We start from the raw sequence: 23,812 nt of genomic DNA, 5'->3' as shown, positions 1-23,812 counted from the left end.
TTTTGAAAGCGCTCAGGTGGTATCTGAAGTGTATATCTTGAGTCAGTATACATCTAACTTATGAACTAATGTATAAAGCATAGCGTCAACATTTACTATAGACCAACATACTATATAGGCGTTTTATTCGTTACGTTAAGAATTGTTTTTCATGGCAAGCAAATGAACTTTTTCGACTATACTATTATCTGCCATCAGTCCCCAAATTTCAGAGTCATAAAGTAATATGGGTTACACTTGCGAATCAAACATTAAAAATGGAGACGATCGAGCTGCGATCATTAAAAGTCCACAATACCCGAAGAATATTTTAAACACCAAGCCGAGCTTTAGAGGTCTTCAAGAGCATGTGTATAGACACAACGAGTGGACATACTTATACCAAGGTATCTGTACATATTAACCATTTCAAATTGTTTACCATCATATAAAACCATTTTTTCTCTTTTAGCAATAATACCACCGGCCATTTCTAAAAACAACACGTACGTTAGATTTATCTATATCAACCACACTTTTTGCGACTTGACACAAAATATCAAGCTGATTTTGCAGACCCAGAGATCGAGAGGGAGAAGGAATGTTGAACTTTGTGGGGTATAAATAATTTCAGAACCGAGGTTCATAATAGGAATGGAACGGAATCCATGCACGTTCTGCTCGAAGCGACCTAGACAAAGAAGACAACTGTCAGTGGAAGAACAGAGAGCACGAGGTGGGTACGTGGCGTTGTAACGATCGCAGATATCTCGATATGCATTCCTGACAGATTGGGTATAAGTTATGTGCATTCATGGGGTATTCGCGCGAACAAATATATGTCTGATCTTACACTGGAGAATAACCAAACAAACCTTTGATGTGAAAATAATTTGTTCTAATAATAATTCTGAAAATAGTAAGTACAGACAGCAGGGAGTGAAAGAGTGTCGAGCCTATAATCTAACCCATGGAACTGAGTCTTTGTTCAAAAGTACGTACAGTGTGAATGATTGTCTGGCAGCATATATAGGATACTGACAGCCATTAATACACGGAGATCGATTGTAATGAATATCATTCATACACAGTCAGACACGCGCTTGCACAGACAGCACGGAATGTCCAGACATCTGTAATCGTTACAGCATGAAGGATAGCGAGAGACCAGATAAGAAAGGATGAGGCAAAATGTTGAACTTCGTGAAACAGAGACTGGATTCAAGACCACATTCAAGACCGCAGCTACAGTGTGCCTTGAAGTATATATATGTAGTCTAAGCATATAGACATTGGTGATGTGCTGTTTCTGTCGTGCAGAATTCACAAAGAAGTCTGAATTTCTTACACAACTAGAACACGTTGTGTCACTGAAGCCGCTCTGACCGATAATGACAAAGGAAATCCCAACTTCGATTGTAAAACCTCATCACTTTTGTTGTTGTTGAAAGGGTAGGAAATCGAAAGTGGATCAGGGGGCAAAATAGCGCGGAATAAAAAATCGTATTCAAATTTGACTAAGTACTATAGAACATATTCACAAACTTTAACTGTTTATTTCGAATAGACAATTCATGTTAAAATTTGCTTTAGAGAAATTAAACGAATAATAAATAAAACAGGTTAGGCGATATCTTGCTGTATACTCGCCGTTTTAAATCGTTACCTAGGTTTTGGCAAGAGTGAAGTACCTTATCGGTAGTGACCTTTGACAAGACGAAAAGTCACATGACTTAGGAAATTATCCAATAGAAGGACAGTACACTTGCCGCCATCTTTATCTTAGAAATTTGCGAAAAAGACTGAGAAAGAAATTGATGGTTTTTTAAAAAATAATAAGCGTTGGATTGCTGCTTCAGCCTTTTGCTTACCGTTAAGGTTGTGCGATGGCATCTGCAGGAGGAGGTGCAATAAGGAATAAGCGAGGACATTCGACGTCCAAACCTTACGAGCGGAAGAAGGTAAGACGAAAGTACTGACACTGTGATTGTACACGTGAGTCAATGTGGTCGTCCATCCAATACAACTTGTAAGAGTGATTTTTAAAGATCGGGCTCTGTCATCGGTGTCTATTTTGTTACTTGCGTATCGCATTTATACATTCACATATATATTGTTTTAAGACCTTTAAACGCTAAAGTAATCAAATAATTTAGTGATATTTATTTCTAGTAGTATTCAGAGAGCAATATCTTTTTCTTATGTGCTTTAAATAAGTGTGTGGCTTCAGCCCGTTCTGATCATTTTAGTACTGTTGTGATAAATTTTTACCAGAGTAACCAGTTGAAAATAGTCTTCCATATGTCATGTACATACATGTTTTCCATAGTCCTTGTTCCGACGCCTGACTGACTCCTTTAAAGATGTCTTCAATCCATCCTGGCTTCAACTGAGAACAGAAAAAAATGATGCAAGTCGCGCCATTGAACATGATGTTGCTGCCTCTTCTGATGAGCACGAAGATGTATTTGTTGTAAGTTAGACTTGGAAAACTTAAGCAACGCTGTTTTTTTTCACCTGTGATAATTTAAAAACATTTCTAAGGTACTTATTTTAACGCATTCAAATCTAGAAGTGTGAAATTACTGTAGGCTAAAATTTGTAATAAACTCTTAAAGTGGATTATTAAAATAGAGAACATTTCCCATCATGTAGAAACATTGACATCAGGTATAGTAATAATAAATGCAAAATTTACAAAGCGCATACTCACACCTAAGGATGCTCTTAATGCTTAAGAATAAGAACAAACCACGGACGGCATACGAGGGACAGGAAAACAGACAAATAACATGTGAACTATAAAAGAATAAACAACCATACTAAATGAAGAATAAAATCAAATACAGAGGAACCAAATAGCAAGAACAAGAGATGAGAGTAACACAATATTGCAAAAGGGTGTGAAAAAGGACAAGGAAGGTTAGGAATAATGTTTACGGAAGAAGTGCATTTTCAGTGCACGTTTAAAGGATTCAATAGTGGGTAGGTGGCGGATATGGAAATCACAAAGATATTAATGCATATACATTTGAGATATGCCTTTTATATGGGTCTCTAAAAGGTCCCAGCAGTTTTCAGTCTGAAAACCTTCAACGGTTAAACTGCTTTATCTACATTTTACAGTTAATAAGTCTGCATTATTCCTAGAGAAATATCACATTTTATTTTTTAAACATATTTTAACATACTTTAATTATGGAGGCAACTATTTTTCAAAAGCTCATCACCATTTGATCCTTTCCATGTCCCCAGTTTTAAAAGAAGAAAGCTTTTGTCACGAGAAGGTCATTTCAGAATTAGCAGATTTTTGTGTCACCAAGTGTTGTAGATATTTATTGCCTTCTCAAATGCAAGTGTATGTCTGCATTTCCAGAGCCCTGTCCAGTCACCTTCACAGTTACCAGGACAGCCACAATTTAGCAAAACTGTGCAAGTGATGGGGGACTCTCTAGAAGAAAAACAAAGTACACCAGTTGCCAAGGAGTGCATTGCTTCTGTAACAAACACAGTCTCTACTGCTGGGCTGTGGCAGATGCCATGCCATGAACCTGTTCAAGAAAACACACAGACTTCAATGGCGCCACATTTCCAAAGGGATTCACTATCAGGAATGTTCCCTTCCTCGCACCAAGAGAAAAATTGTGAGTAGTAATTTTTTTCATGTCTTTGTTTCAGTTTTTTTTAAATATTGTTAGTATTAAACTAAACCTGTTATGTCATAATCAAATACTCTTCTATTTTCTTGTAGCATCAATTTGGCATATAGGAAGACCTGTTTCTGAAACAAGGAATGTAAACAAACTTACTGCAGCTCCTATGGCAGGCGCAACAACGCCAGTCCACAAAAAGTTGCCGACAATGGAGTCCAAAACAACTCAACCCCATCTTGCCACCCTGCCTTTGACACAGTCAAGGTCAGATCCTGTGGTTTGTGAAGGAAGTTTTTTGAGGTGTAACGAGTCATTGACTGTTTCTACTGGAGTCAGTATATCCACACCGTCAAGTCCATCTGCCCTTGGTGGTGAGAGGGCAGGTAAGAACAAAAGCTGCATCCTAAATTAGTAGGTTTAATGTAAAGATATTTTTTTCGGGTTAAAGTTGGCACTTTTTGTTTTTTGTACAGTTATTATTTGATTGCTAATTGTCATTAAATGTGTTATCTACAGCAAAACGACAGCGACTTTGGTGCCCAGAAAGTTCCCGAAGAGGCAGCTCTTTGCAGCCAGCTTTGAATGAAACTCCTTCTTTCAAAGTTTCTGTATTTTGCAGCCCAAGTTTGGTTAGTTGGAATATTTACAGTTTTTTTATTCATATGGTTTCGAAATAAAAGTTTATGCTATTGGAAGATCCTGAGTGACTGTCCTGTAAACATAACATTTTGAAATAACCACATAAAAGTGGTCAGAAGCTGTAAAAGAAAGTCACACTTTTTTTCCTAGAATGATTCTGTTCATGAGTCGCCTTTCTACGCTGGGAGAACTACGTTTGGTGGAGCCTCTGCATACAGCAGGAGGAACCTAAACACTTCTGTTTATCAGGTGAACTTTGGTGGTTTATGCCAGTGAAATGAGTGGTAGTTGCATGAGTATTGATGTCATCTGCCACTGTGTCATTTAATAAGAGATTGCTTTCTATCTTGCTATGACAAATGATGCAGTATCTCTACATGGGTGAGAAGACTTCTACATTTGCAGTATACAAAAATGAAATAGCTGTTTGATTAAGCACTTTAAATCCTCGCTAAGCTATGGTGTCGTGAACTGATTTTAACATTTCAACATTTAGTTTTGGGATAATGCTCCAGTTTTAACATGCTACTCTTGAGGAAAAATCGAAAATTGTTACCAAAAGAATATTAAAGTTAACAATGTATGGTGAAGTAAATTGCTATTTGTAAGGACTGGAAATTTTTTTTTTTAATGTTGATTGGTTGGTTTGAAGAAATGTCTCGTATATTTTGCTTTATTCATATTGTCTTCAAAGGTTTTTGTCTTGGCCTTTAGATCCTTAATGTGGGAAACTAGAGGTTTGAGTGTGGTAAAATTAAAACTACTTGAAGCATGTAGTTTGATGGGATGGGGAATATTTTATTGGATAAAGTCATATATCTTAATACTAAACTATGTATTTTCAGACATCACTTCCAATCAGAAAGAGTGTAAAGCCCAAGCCTTTAAACACTTCTGGAAATGCAGTTTTAAGCTCTTCTGCAACGCAGATTTTAAAAACATTGGAGCGACTATCGGTAAGATACATATTCTTGAATTGTGGGGTTAGGTATGCACTTGTATCGCTGTTAAGGCCTGACATCCCCTGACAAAAATTTACGTTTCAGATTTCAGGTCTGTATTACATGTCGGTAAAAAGTTACAAGGTTTTAAAGTAAGCTATGACCAAAACAAGAAACTGAAAACAGGCAAAAAAAGAAAAAGTGTAAGCTTAGTAACTACTAATTTTTTTTTAAAAGCTCTAATAGAAATGTTTAGATATGTATAAAGAAAAGCTCATCCAATTTTCAGGTCTGTATCACATGTCAATATAGAGATATATCTGAGAAAGCAAGAAAAGAAAAGGTGGAAGAGTATCTCTTGTTTTATCTAAGCCTTTCGTGTAATTTATGTGTTTGGTGGAAAATATAAATGTCTTTTAATGTTTTCTTACATATAACTCTAACATTACTAATAAAATTATTTATTTCACTTTTAGAAAAGTCAGCATGGATGCTGTTGTGTGTCCAAATGTTGACTAGGCTGCAAAGACTTCACAGTAATTAAAAAAAACAACTGTATTTGCAAATATTGAGCTACTTATTTCTAGGTTCAGTTAGTTATATAAAGGTTCAGTGTCAGCTAGCTTTATAGGTTTACCATCTCTGGTCTTTTCGTGTCTAACAGTGACGGCTTCCTCACATATTGCCTCAATTTTTGTGAGCATCTACTGAAGAAGCAGCTTCAGTAGGAAACATTCTGTTCTCATATTTTTTAGCCAAAGTTGCAGGGTGATGGGATGAACATCAGCATATCATTCTTTCATTAAGAAAATTAGTTCAAAAGCTTTATTAACGACACAAACTTCACACGGAACTGAACCCTCGGGAACAGATGGTTTTGGAGAGCATAACCTATTCATTGAATTGAAATAAACCTCGTTGAGCACACCATAATTTTGAGCAGCTGCTCATATTCTATTCTTCTGTATCGTAGTATTATTTTATAAATTACCTCTGCAGTCACATAGATTAAAGATGTATGATTTTTGTGCCTCGGTAGTTTCTTATTTTCTTTCAAAGATTTCTGGGAAGCACCATCTTTCTGGAACTTTAGGGGGATGACAATGATGTGCTTTCTAGACAATTGACTAGATAGCATTCTTCATTTTGTTTGTTAGGAATATTGTATGTACTTGCCAGTCTGCACAAATTCTGTTCATTACATTTGGTTTGAGTAAGACAACCCAACCCCCACCAACCTTTGTTCGTTGGCCAGAGGTGTGTGGCCGAATGAATGAGACAGTCTTTTTTTTTTCTTTCTCTTGTTGGCAACCAGGGCAAGGGTTTGACTTACTGTATACATATTTTAAAATGAATTGTTACATAAACTTTTCTTCTTTTCAGAGTGCTAAGAAAACTGGAAGCAACGTAGTAGAATCAGATTCTTTGTTGTCGTTTACGGTAAGCATTATCACTGTTTGTATGAAACAGTACCAAACTTTTTCTTATAAAGACATTAAGCACCCAAGCCATAGTTTCTAGATTTGGCGACTAATGGGGTCTTTACTTTGGATGCCATCATCAGAGTTGTTTATCCCCACTATTAAAAAGATAAGAGGCATAGTAGCAAAATGAGTTTAGTTTGTAACATACTTTTCTTGGCAAGTTTTGATGATTTTGAGCATTTAATGTGAAAATAAAATATGAAGCAAATCTACTGTTATCTTCTTTGTGTAGTCACTTAATGACGGGAGTTTCAAAATAGAAGAATATTGTTAGTGTATACTCGTTAGAAAAAGTGTGCTCCATCACTTCCTGCTGCAACTTTGCACAAGCTCAGCCAAGGTGTCGCACTGCAAGAAAAGACAATACAAAAAGATGCCATTAAATATTTATCTATCACTGTCTTTGTATAAGAATTGTCCTTAAAACAAACCAGGAAAGGAGAGTTTCAGTTTAAGGTCACAAACACAGAAACATTACTACAACTCACATTGCTGTACAGCTTGATGTGCAAAAACTCTGTTGTTGATGAACAAAGCTCATCTAATAAAAGAGCTAGCAGTCTCAAAATATTTTACTTAAAGAGAAAATGTATTTATAGAACTGTCTTTCTTTTCTGTTTACCTATTTTAAGGTAAACAGCTCTTCCTCGTTTGTCAGCCACTTTGACACAAACAGGAGTTGAAATAAAGAGTATTAATCTCCGTGGAAATATTTTTTCTGATTAATCAGATTCCTTGATGGAAGAATAATTTTATGCCAGTTAATTTTATAAGTTATCAAGAGCTAAACCACGTGATGGTGATTGTGTTCAATCATGACTCTTGTCTTCCCTAGCCCTCGGCATACAGGAAGACCCCCAGGTTACTGTCAACAAATTTGCCTTCTCGCTCACTTGAGGTAAATGTATTAGCTTAATGTTTTTGCTGAGGCAACCTTAGTTTAAGGTGAGGAGCAGATTGAAAGGGGTTTTGGGGTGATGAGATGAAATTTTAAGACTTCAATATGTTACACATAAGGTTCATGCATGTTTTTGGTAAAATGTATTGTTTTGATGGCATATTTATATTTCTCACCTATCCTCATCAATTTTCTTTCAAAGGCTTGTGCTGGTACCATAAATGGGTCTTGTTTGAGCCTTGGTTATGCAAACAGTGATCATGCTGCTGATGTATATTGTAATTGGCATTCTCTTTTCCCCCATTCCACATCACCCACTCCTGTCCCCAACTCACTATATTAGTAAAATGCCTATGGTGTAAACAGTTTTAAATCCATTTTTCCTTTTCCTGGATCAACTTTTTGTGAATTGTCCATTGCTTATTGGTCAAGAATTTTGAATAGCACGGTCTGATTGGTTTGTACCCCTAGCAGTCAACACTTCTGTCATCAGCAAAATGGGTTAAATTTTATTGATTCATTCTGACAAAGTTGTGATTGATTAGTTTGATGAGCATCATCAAATTTATTAATCAAAAGAATAAATGTTGATAGGATGAATATTTTCAGAAGTAGAGAAATCAAAATGCAGTGACTGCATAGTGAAATAAAATGAGTGTTGGAAAGTATTTGGGTGACATCATGATGATGTTCTGATGACTGTTCCTGACATTGTAAAATAAGATTCCAATAACAATCTATTATATTTGAAGATTCACAATTCTTAAAACAATACAAATTACAAGAATGAAATTCAGCAATCTGATATAAATTCTATTTAGGGAGCTTTTCCCCAGTCCTTCAATCCCCTCAAATGCACACAGTAGATTTATGACATATTTCACATTTCTAAGGTTGCATTTTATAAATTTGATTCAAGTTAACCTAGGTAAATAAGAATTATGAAAACAAACTTTACATTTTGGCAGACATGCTGGCCCAAAGACTTTGTCCACCAATGTTCTAAAACCAATTGTTTCTGATGACATAGAAATGGAACCTGACAATTGCATCAATGCCGGTTATAGATTTGAAGTTTTATAAAATTCAGTTATGCAGTTAGAAACAATAAAGTTGTCAACATCCTTAACCAATGTAGGGAGGCAGAGGCCATGCCTGACACCAAGAAACTAGAAAAATGCAAGGCATAAAGGATAGCAGTTCCTAAGCAAAAAAAGGCAGTAAGTGTGAAACCTATTGTCCCGGATTAACCTCCTGACCTTAAACAGTTATTAACTAAAGTAATTTTTAAATTTTCTTGAGGTATGAGAGTATGTTCTTTTTGTTTCACCACTTTATAGTTGCCTTTGCGTGGTCCCCCTACTTCTAAAATGTCATTACTGACATCGGCATGCATTGCTAAAAATCGCCAAGCAACAACTGTCAGCTCTATGCTAACCAGGAGGGCAGAGCGTTCAGTATCTACAAGTGAAGGAGATGGTGTAGAGGTACGGTTAATGTTTTACTTAATGCTGTAACTAAATTTCACATGTGTTTGCTACATTTGCAGAACTTAAAGCAATGGATCTTCAAATATTGCATATTAGTTGCAAAAATACATGATAGGTTTTATTTAACAAAATAAAAATGATTTCCTAGCTTTTAAAGGTTGAAGTTCAAACTCAAATTCAGGTTGGTTTTTTTTACAGCTTAAAAGCAGTTTAGCGCTCGCATTGTCCCGTTTGCTGCTGAGTTTCAGTGGTAAATGGATTTTTGTTTTACTTATTATAATAGATATAGGTGTCTGTTTTTGGCATTTTGTAGGAAGCATCAGAAAGGGCAAGGCAAACTGAAACCAGTGAAGATATATTTGGTGGCTTGTCATCAGACTCTGGCAGCAGAAAAATGAGACGTACCAAAACATATGAAATGCACCAGAAAATCCAGAAAGATGATGATGTGGTTAGTGGTTAATTTCCTTTACTTTTTATAAAGCACATTAAATGTATAATTTGTAACAAAAGCACTTCAATCTTAGATATATATGTGTGTGTGTATCAAAGTTTCTAAATTTGATGTTTGCTCAAATTTGACTATGTTATCCATAACCTATTTTCTCAAGCCACCCCTCACCAACCAAGCAGTGAACCAGTAGTTCAAAAACTGATCAGTTTAAAATGTATTGATTTGAACTAAGGTATTATTACAGAAATGGATTTATGAAGTGCCTGTCTCTTGTTTTTATGCTAAAAAACCTAAATTTTTTGTCTCACTAACCCTCTCTAGTTTTCTTTCATAGCCTCACTGATATGGAAAAGGCTTTTACTTTAGCCTTGGTTACGCATGAGCACACAAAGCCTGACGCACATCATTAAATCTGCATTCTCTCCCTTAACTCGCTACTTGCTACTTCTCATTAATATTTTGATGAACAAGAATTTAAAATAAATAAGAAAGTTTGCATGGAATCTAAGTGGAACTGTGCTTAACACAATAATGAGGCCATGCTTGAAACCAAGAAGCAGAGAAAAATAAGAGGGGATACAAAAATGTTCATGGTGTAAAACCTATGATCCTGGCATACCAGATTTGTATTCAGTTTTATTCAAACTACATTGTAAGATGCCTATTGTAGCTTATAAACAGTAACAGGCATTTTGCATCTTAAAACTTGAAACTTAATTTTCTCCGGTCACTTGTTTAGATGGTCAGTTCTCGAATGAAAAAACAAAAATCTCAAGATAGGCTTGTGCAGCAATTTTGCAGTTTTATTTAGAAATGGATAAACCGTAGGATGATAAAAGGATGTCCTTATGTAATTATTTTGGCTGAAACTAGTATTTGGGGGGAAAAGACTGTTTACTGAGTGGGGGAAAGGAGGAGACACCATGTTGCTTATCTTCCTAGACCTTTTGAGATATCTAGAAGTTCTTACATCATCCTTTTCTTTAGTTTATAAAAATGCAGATTCAGTAACTTCTGTGGTATTGAGCTCGAAATTACAGACTGTATCCAGATTTTACTGTATCTCTGACAGCCAGCAGAAGTTCCAGCTTTGCGGACAGATTTCACTTTACCTGTTGGAGCAATGCCATCTTTCAATTTTGGGTCACCTTACTCCACATCTGCTTCGTCCAATATTCTGTCTTCTTCAACATCGACGTCCATCACAGCAAAGAAGACAAATGCTATGAGCCCACCTCTACAATTTACCTTTTCATCCCCTATTCAGAAGTCAGAACCAGGTGGAAGCCCAGCAGGAGCAACCCCAGAGGTGAGTAGAAGCTTTAAGAAACCTAAAGAATTGTCTTCCTAGAGAGAACAAATGAGCGTTTGTTTGTAAATAAAGAGATAGCATTGAGATATCTGGCAGAACATGTAATGCTTCTGCAACAGTATTCAGGACAGGTTTATAAAACAAGCAATAATGTGCTAATGCACGCTTGGTCTCTTTCAGCGATTCCAGTTCAGCACCCTTTGAAGGTGGCACAGAGTTTACCACCATCACTGGACAAGTCACCTGTTGGTAAGCAGCTGAACTTTCCATCCTCATCTGCAGGCTCAATGCCTACTTTTGGCAACGTCAACACTGCTCCAAAGACAAAGTGTTTTTCTGTTGGTGAGTTTAGTGTTGTCTGTCTTAATGTGTTGCCTGAGTGAATATGTATGCCACATTTGATATGGTAGCACAGCAAGGTGTGTCTTAGGGAAATCCAGTGGACTTTTAAGGACCAGTTAGGTGCAGAATTGTTTTTTTTTTTTCAGTGATTGGGTAAAACAATGCAAGATTCTCTTTTTCCAAAGCTGGGCAAATATTACCACTTGCATCCTTGAAATGGGTGATAAACATCACCATGCACAGAAAGAAGTTGAAATCATGTCCTGATATTGCTTATTACCATATGAGCCCACTTCTCCCATTGGCTGAATCCTTTACTATGTAAACAAATCCATATGTATAAAACAAATTTTTTAATTTTTTTTATATTTTAGCACAACAAATTGCTATTTCACAGTGTTGGAATATTTGCTTCCAGATGCTGTTCCTAAAATGGCCTCAGCTACTGGTATGTTTGAAACTGCCGCTTCCTCTGGGTTTGGAAGTTTTAAAGCAGCTTCTCAGCTAAAGCAAGGCAGTGTTATGGATATCCTAGGAGCCAGTGGGACCAGCAACAGTTCCATGGCTTCAGCTTCAGGTTTTGGTGGCCCCATCAAGCCAGCCTCACAGCTGTCTTCTGGCAGTGTCATGGATGTTCTTCGGGGTGGTAAGAGTGAAGCATCAGCTGCTGCATCACCTGCTTCTTCTGGTGTCAAGGCTGTTCCTAAATCGAAACAAGAAACTGTGATAGCAGAACAGAAGAAAGGTGAAAATCTGATGATTTTAGCATGTAATCAGATGGTGAAAGGCCATCTTAGCCTTAAAATAGCATATACAAAGAGATTATTGTTTAATATGTGGCCTGCAAAAATTTTGATCGTCTGACCCTGCACCCACAGAAACGAAGTGGGCACAAATTTAACTCTTGCTATATTGTTCCCTTGATTTTAAAAAGAAAACTTTAACCTCATCCACTAGAAGATACCACTCATTTTATTTGAAACCTTTACATTAAAAGTTATTTGATTGCTTCAAATTATTAAAAATTAAAATTATTAAGAATTTATATTAACTAAAATGTTTTTTAATATTTGAGGGAAATGAAAAGAAAAATGAGAAAGGATCCTGTAGCTTCCTTACCCTTTTCCATCACTGCTGGTTGTCACTGTCTGTGTTTAAACTCAGGGAAAAGTTTAAAGTTTCTAGAGAGAGGAAGACTTTTTGTTGCTGATAAAATTGATCACGAGGAAAATAGAGATAATGGACTTTGTGTATTTTAAACCATATAACCACTAATCATGACTGAGAAACGTAAGGACTATCATGGTCAGCAGCAAAGACAAAGCTAAGATCTACATGAATGAAGTACAGTTCAAGGTTGTGAGCAGCTTGCGAGTTACCTCTTCCAAACATGGCAGTTCTGTGGCAGACACTCGTGGCAGGGTCCAGTGCAGTAGGCTATCTGGTTGACTACCGAGTACAGACTGTGCAAGTCTATCATGGTTTTAGTCCTTCTGTACAAATGTCAGGCGTTGACTCTGCTTGATGATACAGAGAAAAGAATCCAGGCATTCGAGATCAAATTCCAGGGAAGGTCCTCTCTCTCATGTGAAACAAAAAATCAGTTACTTTGTATGGAGTGCAGCTTCTGTAAAGTGGCTTATTCTCGCAACGGTTAGGCTGGTCAGGTTTGTCCATGTGAACTGAGGTACCATGGAGGAAGCGGAAGGGCAATGCTGAGGTAGAATAACTGGCTTGTAGATATAAAGGTCGTTCCATACAGGACTTGCTCACTACCACTTGAGAGGACTAAGTAGAGAACCTTGCTCCTACTGAATGTATCAAGTTTTCCCTGATGACCTGTACCAGTGGACCAGCATAACTGTTGGTCAGCTGGTGCCAGTCAAAAAATAGATGAATGAATGATCTGCTATAATGAAGCAGGTATATTTTTCATTTTATAAATGTATTTACAAATATCTATATGTGTGCGGGTTTGCAGACTTGGGATCTCAACCAGGGGATGGTGAAGACCTGATGGCAAAGTTCAGACCACCACCAGGATCATGGGAGTGTGAAACCTGCTGTATACAGAATGACTCCAAGGCCATCAAGTGTGCTGCATGTGACACTGCTAAAGCTGGCATTAGCAATTTAGCACCAGGTAGAAGTTGTCCCTGTTTCTTGAAAACAAAAATAAGTTGCACACGCAACAACCTGACTAGACTGCTGTTTAAGTCCGGTTTACTTACTGTGCATATATCAAATTCAGGATACTGAGGCTGTTGTTGCCTTATACAGCAATATGCTTCCAATGTCCTGATACAAAAAGGAATAGAATTATAAAACGAGTTTTATTTCCAACCCGTGTGTTTTAGCTATGGTCAAGTATCAACTTTGTATTCCTTGTGGACCAAGTAAAACCCCCTATGTATACATGATATTCCTTAGAGAGTGGCATATAATGCATTCCTTGTCATGCTGTCAAACAGATAACCGATGGTACTTATTTCTTTTTTCATTCATTTTAACATTATTCATTAAGTCATTGATATCTAAAGGCCTTGGATTAGTATATGCTGTATAACTTTCTTGTACCAGGATCAAAGTCAAGTGCATCATCCTCTGGTCCAACAGGAAATGCTGACAGCCTTTTTGCCAAATTTGCACCAAGTCCTGGTACATGGGAATGTGATGCCTGCATGCTGTCAAACAAGGCTGAGGCTACTAAATGCGTTGCCTGTGAGACCCCTAAACCTGGAACTCCATCTGCTGGTAAGGTTTTGGGGATCTGTGGATGAGGGTGCATGAAGCAAAGAGAATAAATTCTTTCTAAAGTTCTTTGGAGTCTTCCATCCATTATCATAGTATAGTTTATTCCTTGCTTCTCCTAGAGGAGCATGGACCGGTTCACCTCAAACAAACCCGGTTTTGAGCAGCGTCACTCCCTCCCGTCCTCAGCTGGGCCCATGTGGTTTCGGCATCCTTTGCGTTGCTCTCCACTGATCTTCTTCAAGTCTGCCTTGGCTTCCCAACTCTCTTCTTTCCCTGAGGGTTCCAGTCTGGCCACTGAGTCGGCTGGTTTGCACAGTGTGGCTTAGCCGTTGGTTGGTAAAGGCCTGGATCTTCTTGTCGATAGTGTTACTCTCCAGGTTTCAGAACCATACAGCAGGACTGCCTTTGCATTGGTGTTGAATGTACAAATTTGCTGTGGAGGGATATTCCTAGGGAGTTCCAGATCAGGCATAGCTTGTTGAAAGCATCCTTGGCCTTATTGATGATGCCTTCCAGATATGTGAAGGTGTCTGTCTTTTTGTTGATTCTCATCACTTTAGTCTTCTTTCTGTTGACTTGTTGGCCAGTCTTCTCCGCTTCCTCTGATAGCCTACTCAGTTCAGTTTGTGCTTTTTGCTGATGAGATAGGAGACTAATGTCATTCAGTTCCTCTAGCTCAGACCTGGGCAAAGGCCGGCCCGCCGGATGCGGCCCGCCTCCTGTCTCTGACCGGCCCGCCCGCCAGTATATATACTATATATACAGTATTGGGTAAAACTGAGTTAACTATATTAGTCCGGCCCTCTAAAACCATCCCAATTTCTCATGCGGCCCCTTGGGAAAATTAATTGCCCACCCCTGCTCTAGCTGTTTGCTGAAGGTCCACTGGATTACTGGTGGTGTGTTTTGGGTTGTCCTGTGCATAATCCAGTCTGTGGCCATCAGGAAGATTGTTGATGATAATATGCAACCCTGTCTTACATCAGTCTTCACTACAAAATGTCTGGTGTGTTTGTGGATAATTTGGCAGGATGTCTTTATGCAACTTGTGGATAATGTTTATGAGCTTGGGGGGATACCATAGTAGTTCATCAGCCTCTAGATCAGCAGTTCTCAACCTGTGGGGCGCGCCCCCCCAGGGGGGCGCGACATGCTTACAAGGGGGGCGCGAAGGTGGTCATTTTTAAAAAGTTGCTTATACCGGTATTAGTGAAATTAGCTTACATTGTGTGGCTAAGGGGGGCGCACAGACGTACCTTTGTTCGTCAGGGGGGCGTCACAAGTAAAAGGTTGAGAACCGCTGCTCTAGATGATGTCCCAGTCCACAAAGGTTATATAAAGGGGTATTGCTATTGGATGGAGTGCTCAGTGATGATTGGGAGATCAGCGATGTGGTCAGTACATGACCTATCTTGACTAAACCCTGTTTGTTCTGGTCTCAGTCTCCACTGTCGTAATAGAGCTTTATTCACCAGTGATGATAAGGTTTTCTTTTCCTCTATGTTGCTCAAGGAACTCCAGAAACTGAAAGTTAAGCTTGTTGCTTACTCCTCTCTTGGTAGATTTGTTGTGGTAGGCAATGTCTTAGAAACCGTGACATCAATTAAACATTTGGGTTTCACAATACGCTTAACTCTGTGCATGAGAATCCAACTTCCTCCTCTAAAAGAAAAGGAGGGGATGCAAAGCATACCTTTACCAATATGCTTATTTAACAGTTCAGAAAATGCATTTTTAATATGAACATTGTCAAACATGTCACAAATGTGTGCAAAAATTTCAATACCAAATCTTCTATCATAGCAAAGAGGATACCAAGAAGGACTGCTTTTATATGAGAGCTTGAAGTCAGGCCATGCCCCCTTCAAACGAGTAAATGTTGCTAGATTCAGGCATGCCGCGCCTTTGTTCTGATGATCGTGGACTGGTAACAGACACACACAGTCAGATGCACACTTTCATACTTTTCGAATGCTGATATCAAAGAGAATCAACTTTGCTGATACTCTTAGAAGGAGTGCATGGCCGTGGATACATCTGGGTCAGTGCGGCTTCACTTTCCCACCTAAGTGGTCACTCTTGGTATCCTCTTTGATCCTAGTTTGAACAGCTGGTGAATTTCACATGGTGAATTTTACTCCTTAATTGATAATTAGCACACACCTTAAAAGAAACATTATCTTTTGACTTTAGCTGTGTACAAATATAGCCATAACCATGGCTGTTAGGTTTCCTTGGGTAATAATTTGCATAGCCTCTGGTAAGTTATCTTTCTTGTCTGTGCATCACAGCCCCATCTTCCCAAACAGATCTGTTTGCCAAGTTCCGCAAACCTGCAGACAGTTGGGAGTGTGATATTTGCTCGGTACAAAACAAAGGAAGCAGTAATCAATGCATAGCATGTGAGTCTTCTCGACTTGGCACATCTTCACCTGGTAGGTATCTGTTTTTCTCTATTAGCAGCTTCAGTAATAGGTTGGAGGGTTTCTTTGTGCAGTAAATGAATTTTATGCAATAAAAAATTGCTTCAATTCTGAGGAATAGTCCCCTGATAAATTTTTCCTGGTGGTTCTAATGTGCGCTTAACAATTCACAAAAGACTACTGACTACAAGAATAGCAGCAAAAGGTGTGCTGCAGACAGCAATTGTGTCTTGTATAGTTAAGTTTTGTTGACATACGAGATTTATGGCCATATAAGTTTATTTTTTAAAGTGTTGAGACTGGAATGCAAGTACAATAAAACAGCTGGACATTCTATTAGCTAGAATATTCCCCCCCCCCCCCCCCATTACAGACATCCTCATGAATTCAAAGCCAGCTCACTCTTACAAAAATCTTGTCACAATTCTACTGTGAACAGCATGCACATTTATGTAGGGAACCTTTTGATGTATTTTGTATATAAACTGTTTTTAAGGTTGCTTACCTTGAAAACAAAAATGGCAAACACACTGCTTTTGCAGTTCTAAGGAAGTTTATGTGGCAGTTTTTAGGAACTTCTTTCGTATCTTATTTTATAAATGAAATATACTTGTAGGCACCCAGCCACCGCCAAATGTTAATCTAATCAAGATTTTCAGAAAGCATATTTTCTGGAACAGTTTATCATAGCAGTTTCCTCAAGAAAATCCCTTTGATGTAACATTGCCATGGTCAATATTTAGTTATATGGTAAAATGTTTATCCTTGCTGTATTTTTCTTAAATTTCATTGATTAAAGAATGATTTTTCACTACATAACATATTTCATTCCAGAAAATGTATGTTAAAAAAACATGAATAAGGAGGACTTACAGTATTTTGCTACCATTTCTTTCCCATGCAGGAATCAAATTTGGCAACACTCAACCAACATCGAGTAGTGTAGGTGTAACAATTGGAGTTTCTGGAGGCATCACCTTCGATTTTGGAACTTCAGCAGCTAGCACTTCGTCACCATTCTTGACAGGGGGATCCACCAATAAAGACTCAGCTAGCACCAGCTCTGTCTTCACAGCTTTAGGCAACTCCAATCAAGAAAGTGGCATCAGTTTTGGTGCTGCAGGTACCTCTTCTTCCACAGCAAAAACTGGATTTAAGTTTGGTGTAACTTCAGCCACAGCAAGCACAGCTGTTCCTTTTGGTACAGGGTTAAAGTTGAGCAGCAACACCAGTGTACCCCCATCTGCAGACAAAGACTCTACAGCTGGCATAAAGGTCAGCTTTACCGATTCATCTAACAATGCAGGCTCATCAACATCCTTTGCTGGAGGGTTTTCTCCTGCTGTGCGTGCACAGGCTTCAAATGGCACCCAGCCACCACCAAATGTTAACTTTACCTTCTGTGTCTCAAGCACTGAGTCTTCTACAGCTCCTTCAGGATCATCTGCTGCCTGTTCTCTTTTATCCCCAGCCTTCAGTGGAAGCGCAGGAGGGTCTGCACTTGATTCTCAGACCACATCACTGAGCAGTGCCACTGCTGCCCAGGGTTCAATTGAAGGTGATAAAGTTAATTTTTCTAATAGTGCTAAGAAGGAGGACAGTGTGCTGGCTTCACCTACCACTTCCTTTAAACCATTGTTTGGGCAGCCTGCCAACAGTTTTGCTGTAGGTGCTGGTCAATCTTCAGCTGCTGCAGAGTCAGTGACATCTCATGTTGGTTTTCATTTTGGTGTGCCTACGAAAACAGAGGGGGCTGGTTCATCTGGGTTTGGTGCCAAAACAGGAACACAAGCTTCTGAACATCCTTTACCAGCAAATAATAGATTTTTTGATCAAAACAAAAGTGCAACAACCTCTGGCTTTGGGGTTCAGCAGCCTGCAGACTCAAACAATGGCGCTGCCTCTGAATTGGATCAGTTTACTGCACCATCCGCCCCAGCCAGTGATAGTAAGGAACCTTCAGGGCTGACATTCTCATCGATTCCCTCAGGGTTTGTGTTAGGTCCCAGCTCTACTTCCACAAACACCACTCCTTCATTCTCATTTGGATTACCTTTACAGGTCACCAATTCCTCAGGCCTTGCTAGTGGTGTGTCATCTCAACAAATGCCCAAAGTAGATTTTTCTGGTAACAAGCCTGCAGTTAATGGCGAGGCCTGGGGTACCTCAGAAGGGTTTAAATTTGGGCAGCCATCTCACAGTTCAGCATCAGGATTTACTTTTGGAATACCACAGCCTAAAGGAGAGAATCCTGTCGTGCAATCTAAACCTGTATTGGGATTTGGCTTTGACGCAAATGCTGTGTCAAAAACAGAATCTTCTAAAAGAGGTTTGGATAAAGGTAAGTGACTATTTCAACTTGGATATCTTTTGGTAATTGATTATGTTGTCATTTCATAATGCTGGAGTGTTGGTCTCTGCAGTAGCTCTTTGCATTGCTGCACTAAGTGCGAAAACTCTAGAGTTAAGAGCAGTGTTAGTTTTGTGTTATATCAGTGCTATCATGCTGTTGAACTGCTAATGATTTCTTGAGAATAATGGCTTTTAAAGTGAATATTTTGTCTTACTGATTTACATATACAGTGGTACCTCGACATACGAGTTTAATTCGTTCCGTAACCTTGCTCGTATGTCAAATTGCTCGTATCTCAAAGCAATTTTCCCCATTGAAATTAATTGAAATGCCATTACTCCGTTCCAGCTCCCAAAACACCACCTCAGTTGTTTTTGTTAAGTGTTTTTGAATAAGAAAAATGTATTACCCATAGTAAGACTTTATTTGTTCAAGTTACCCGTCAGTCCAAGCAGGGGTGGGCAATTAATTTTCCCAAGGGCCGCATGAGAAATTGGGATGGTTTTCTTTAACTTGTGTATAGTATATATAGCGGTCAGAGACAGGAGTCCTTTTTGGTCCAAAGCTCTCAAGAAAAACCACATACGCTAGTCGACCTCACACCTTTCCTCTGTCATTTGCAGCCTCCAATGTTCCATTTACAGTATAGTAAAGTAGTAAATTTTTTTTTACATTGGCATTTGACTGTAACAAATACATATTCTATAAAAACACAATAAAAGAAAAAGTGAAGTGCTTACGGGAGCGCTTAATTTTCGTCACTGGTCTTCGCTTTTTTCGTCACGCTTTGCTCATTTTCACTTGCAGATCGTTTAAAAAAAATGTCCATCTTTTCATGGAGAGAGGTCCGGAGCTTAGAAATTATTGTAACGCCCTTAGCTTTGCGTTATACCCTTTATCAACTCCTTCTGTTTAAGCACAGTACATATCATTAGTGTGCTACGCCCGTACATCCTCGCCAAGTCAATTACTCGCACGTACACCTTGCTCATGTTTTTCTATGATTTCACGCTTTAATTCAATAGATTTCTTCTTTGGACCCATGGTTATAAAAATACATGTGATAATGTTTTGTAAATGTAAAAAACAAAAAACGCGAACCCAACTTATCAAAAATGCTTTAAAAACGAGGGAAACAAGCACACAACACAGACCAAGGTCTAGTCTGAGGTGGGAGAAACTGTTGGACGCTGCACACGACCCCAACATCCGCCCCGCTTGTTGGGGTCGTGTGCAGCGGTGTAGTGTTCGATTCCTCGTATCTCAAATCTTGCTCTCATCTCGAAGCAAAATATCGCTCGCTCGGCGGCTCGTATCTCAAAACACTCGTATGTTAGGGCACTCGTATGTTGAGGTACCACTGTATATACAATTATTTCAACAGCTCATTGCCTTGGTGATGTTTAGTAATTAGTGTCCACTGGGCAATTAGATGTATCAGCATTGCTAGCATGTGTGTACTTGTCCATACTGACTTTAGAACTTTCATAATGTTCCCACACTGGCAAATTACTGTCTAGGTACTACAGAGTAGTTTGTAGATAGTTCACTGAGAAGTTGTTAGATCCTCAGTCTGCATCCTAGGTGAATTTTATGACCAACACAAGTTACAGCTATTCTCTTACATAGATAATTTCTCTATAAATTTTCAATCAAGAACAGCAGTGGCAGAATAAGAAAGCATAATGACTAAACACAAAGAAAAGTAGGATATACAGTTTTTTAAGAGCATTATTTTCACCATTTAATTAAAACTTGAATTAATATACATGTATGTTTTAAGTCATGGTTCATGAAAGAAAAGCAGACTGATTTCCCTTCTTAAACCTCTCTGTTACCACCTGATTTTGATGGATTTTAGCAAGTCTCAGTAGGGAGATTTTACCATGTTTAGTTGCTTTTAAGACTTGGTTATTTTATTGTTCAGATGAGGGCCCTATCAACAAAAAGAAAGTGCTAGATTTTGCGACTGGGCCTAGCGGTGCTGTGGAACCTTTTAAGCAAAACAATGCAAACCCAACAACAGCGAGCAGCACTTCAAACGTCTTCAATTTTGGACAGTCCTCAGAAGGTAAATTACCAAATTTGAATTTTAAGATAATAAGCTTATAACATAATCTCGATAAATAAAAATACATTTTGTGGTGTGCTAAACACTTTCTAGTTGTTTAATTTTATGTTTTGTCTTTCCCTTCCTTACTTTTTGGTTAAAGTCCATTAGTTGTTAGTATCAGTCTACAAAGAAGATGAATGGGCAGAAATTTTAACCTTTTTTAGAGATTGACAACCAACCATTCCATGCACATATGATCAATTTTCTTTTTTTTTTCCCAGATAAGCCTTCATTGTTTGGCGCAGGTTTTCAGTTCAACACTGCTGCTCGGGATGGTAGCTTCTCATTCAACACCAGTCATGGAAATGCTTCAGGTAGCACAGGTCCTGTCTTTGGTGCTGGCCTGGCAGCTGGTAGTGTAGGCTCTGGAAATGTTGCCACAGGACAGTTCGCTTTTAATGCTGCTAATGCCACCTTGCAAAATAGTGCAGGTGCTGCTTCATCAATTAGTGGAGATAAAACCAAAAGTAAGTAATTGCAGACAGTGTCACGGTTGTGCCTAAACAGTTAAAATCCTTACACCTTAATATGCATCGGGAGTAAAGTGCTTTAAAAACTAACCTGAATCAAGCATGAAATTAATTACCAATCTATAACTTTCTAGAGATCTAAATTTAGCTATGAGAATTGTTTGCTGTAAGAGGCCTGTGCTTCTTAGAACGTTTTGTTGGAGAGATATCATTGTTATAAAAGATACTGATTGTTGACTACATTGTTTGCATTGGTTATATGCTAACAGTTCAAGAGATAATAACATACATCAGATTCTAAGATTGGTTTTATTTTATTACTAAGATTGATTTGGTTTTCATTGATATTTGGCTTTACAAAGAGATTCTTTAAAACAGGCTTTTCTTTTAACCCTGTGGGTGCCCCATCATTGTTTAACTTTGGAGCCAATAGCAGCACTCCATCTGCTGCTGTTTTTCAGTTTGGGGTATGCTACCATGGTTCTTACTTGGCATGGATATATGTGTGTGCGTGAGGGTGTGATAGTGGGGAAGGCAGTGGATGGAAAGAATTATTGTGACTTATGTTTTGTAAAAAAAAATCATTGTTGAGCCACTTGTCCTGGATGATACTGTTAACATATAGGTTAAGTACAGTTGTTTTTTATAGCATGCATACCATACATAAGTGTTACAAATATAATACTTATGTGCATGATTTGGATACCCTTAACCTGTGCCTTCCTAAGGTATAACTATTTAATTAACAGGCTGCTGAGTCAGGGACAGCGTCCACTCTGTCTTCCCCTGCAGTGTTTGTGTTTGGGCAAAACAGTCAACCTGGAAATGGCCAGCCATCATTTGGGTAAGTCTCATAAAATTAAACTATTATTATTAAATTATTAATTAAACTATTAAATAATCAGAATTCTGCTTTACAGCATGTGTTCTGGTATTAATAAGCAAGCCTTTTATGCTCTTTAGCTTTATTGTTCAGTGTAGGAACTGGCACACATGTTCCCAAGCTTTGTTGTGTGTGACCAAAGGATTATGTATTTTGTCAGAATAAATGGTACCCGTCATGAAAATTAGCTGCAGCAAGGGGCTATTTTCTGTGTACCATGTAACATGTTTGATAATTTGATTGCTACTTGTGCTATCATTCAAAAGCATTTTTATCATTATCAATGTATATATAATGAAATCAGCAAAGATTGTTGTTTTCTAATTAAAATTTTATAGTTTTAAAGCAGAGATGCCCGACCTTTTTCTGCCTGCAGGCCATACACATTTCCGACATGCGTGTCACCGGCCGCTTCACCGCAAAAATACAAAAAAAAAAAAAGAGGAAAAAATAGACCAGTACCATTTTTATTAGAAACAAGTTGTACTTACCATTAATTATGTAGTAATTAGTGGGATATTTGAAATTGTTTACTCAAAACCAGCTTCTGAATGTCCGCTGCATCGTAGAGACACTAAGTCGGAGCACTGAATCGAAATGTTCGTCCATCGAAAAAAAAGATTGACTGACGCCCCTACGTAGGGTCTTTTTTTTATTACTAACATGCCGATTTCCTGCACTGTGGGCAGAAGTTTCGAGGGCCGGATATGGCCCGTGGGCCGTAGGTTGGGCATCCCTGTTTTAAAGCATAATAAAAGATACAGAATATCCAACAATTTTGAAGCGACATAACTTAAACCCACACCCAAAAGATGCTATTTAAAGTTTACTTTTTTATGTAAGATTATTGATGTTTTAAATACAGATTTTAAAGATACGTGTAGGCTTTTTTAATTAATGTTTAAAATTTGAACCAAATCTGTCCAGAAAATCATAAATTACAGTTGTCTTAAGTTCATTACCCTTCGACTTCTGATTTTTCCACCTAAAAAGAGTGATGATCTTGTAATATTTCATTTCATATCTTACAAAAGAGGTCTTGCATGTTTGTAGAAATAGTGTAGCATATAAAAGTTACTTTAAAGTGAATATGATTTTGCTTCATTTGGGAACAGTCCTCGAAATGGAGTGCTTGAATATGGTGGGGACTGAAATATTTCATGATGCAGTTTATGAGAGCTTCAAACTTGGTCCAAAATAAAGTAGTTATAGCTGTGATGCAAATCACAAACTTTTAACAGTAATACCTCCAAAACTAATTGATAAAGAGATTCAACCTTATCTTATATTTTCTTATACTTTTATGTCAACATAAAAAAATTACACATTAAAAATTATTTTGTGTGCTGATACCTAGAATATGCAGAGTAGACATTGTTTTAATTCACTTGATATCATAGCTTAGGCTACTGCATAAAACTTTTGTATTCTTCAGGACATTTGTAAACAGCATCTTTTTATTCACTGCATTATTACATGGGGAATTAAAAACTCATATTTATCAAGGAGAACACTTCTTAAAATATCTGTATTGATGTATCTATGTGGTTTTTCGCATGTGCTCAACCATGAATGCATGTTAACATGTATGATCATTCTTCCTATTTGAGTTTTGTCAGCATTA

At 38.0% G+C, this 23,812-nt stretch overlaps 1 protein-coding gene across 1 annotated transcript in view; it reads left to right on the top strand.

Moving 5' to 3' along the window:
- LOC112573644 (nuclear pore complex protein Nup153-like) overlaps positions 1-23,812 on the top strand; it is a 29,015-nt gene that overhangs the window by 1,200 nt on the left and 4,003 nt on the right. Inside the window, exons 2-24 of the mRNA XM_025254205.1 lie at positions 614-715; positions 1,858-1,940; positions 2,309-2,452; positions 3,356-3,623; positions 3,731-4,015; positions 4,149-4,261; positions 4,422-4,520; positions 5,117-5,227; positions 6,596-6,652; positions 7,532-7,594; positions 8,935-9,081; positions 9,398-9,535; positions 10,611-10,847; positions 10,970-11,192; positions 11,611-11,937; positions 13,174-13,335; positions 13,773-13,946; positions 16,238-16,381; positions 17,274-18,710; positions 20,650-20,793; positions 21,057-21,302; positions 21,684-21,772; positions 22,055-22,149. Of these exons, the coding sequence (XP_025109990.1) occupies positions 614-715; positions 1,858-1,940; positions 2,309-2,452; positions 3,356-3,623; positions 3,731-4,015; positions 4,149-4,261; positions 4,422-4,520; positions 5,117-5,227; positions 6,596-6,652; positions 7,532-7,594; positions 8,935-9,081; positions 9,398-9,535; positions 10,611-10,847; positions 10,970-11,192; positions 11,611-11,937; positions 13,174-13,335; positions 13,773-13,946; positions 16,238-16,381; positions 17,274-18,710; positions 20,650-20,793; positions 21,057-21,302; positions 21,684-21,772; positions 22,055-22,149 (4,888 nt within the window). The remainder of the gene's footprint in view (positions 1-613; positions 716-1,857; positions 1,941-2,308; positions 2,453-3,355; positions 3,624-3,730; positions 4,016-4,148; positions 4,262-4,421; positions 4,521-5,116; positions 5,228-6,595; positions 6,653-7,531; positions 7,595-8,934; positions 9,082-9,397; positions 9,536-10,610; positions 10,848-10,969; positions 11,193-11,610; positions 11,938-13,173; positions 13,336-13,772; positions 13,947-16,237; positions 16,382-17,273; positions 18,711-20,649; positions 20,794-21,056; positions 21,303-21,683; positions 21,773-22,054; positions 22,150-23,812) is intronic.

The sequence above is a fragment of the Pomacea canaliculata genome, linkage group LG10, assembly GCF_003073045.1.
Source record: "Pomacea canaliculata isolate SZHN2017 linkage group LG10, ASM307304v1, whole genome shotgun sequence".
In the NCBI taxonomy this organism is placed as follows: domain Eukaryota; kingdom Metazoa; phylum Mollusca; class Gastropoda; order Architaenioglossa; family Ampullariidae; genus Pomacea; species Pomacea canaliculata.
This window is presented reverse-complemented; position numbering and strand designations above follow the sequence as displayed.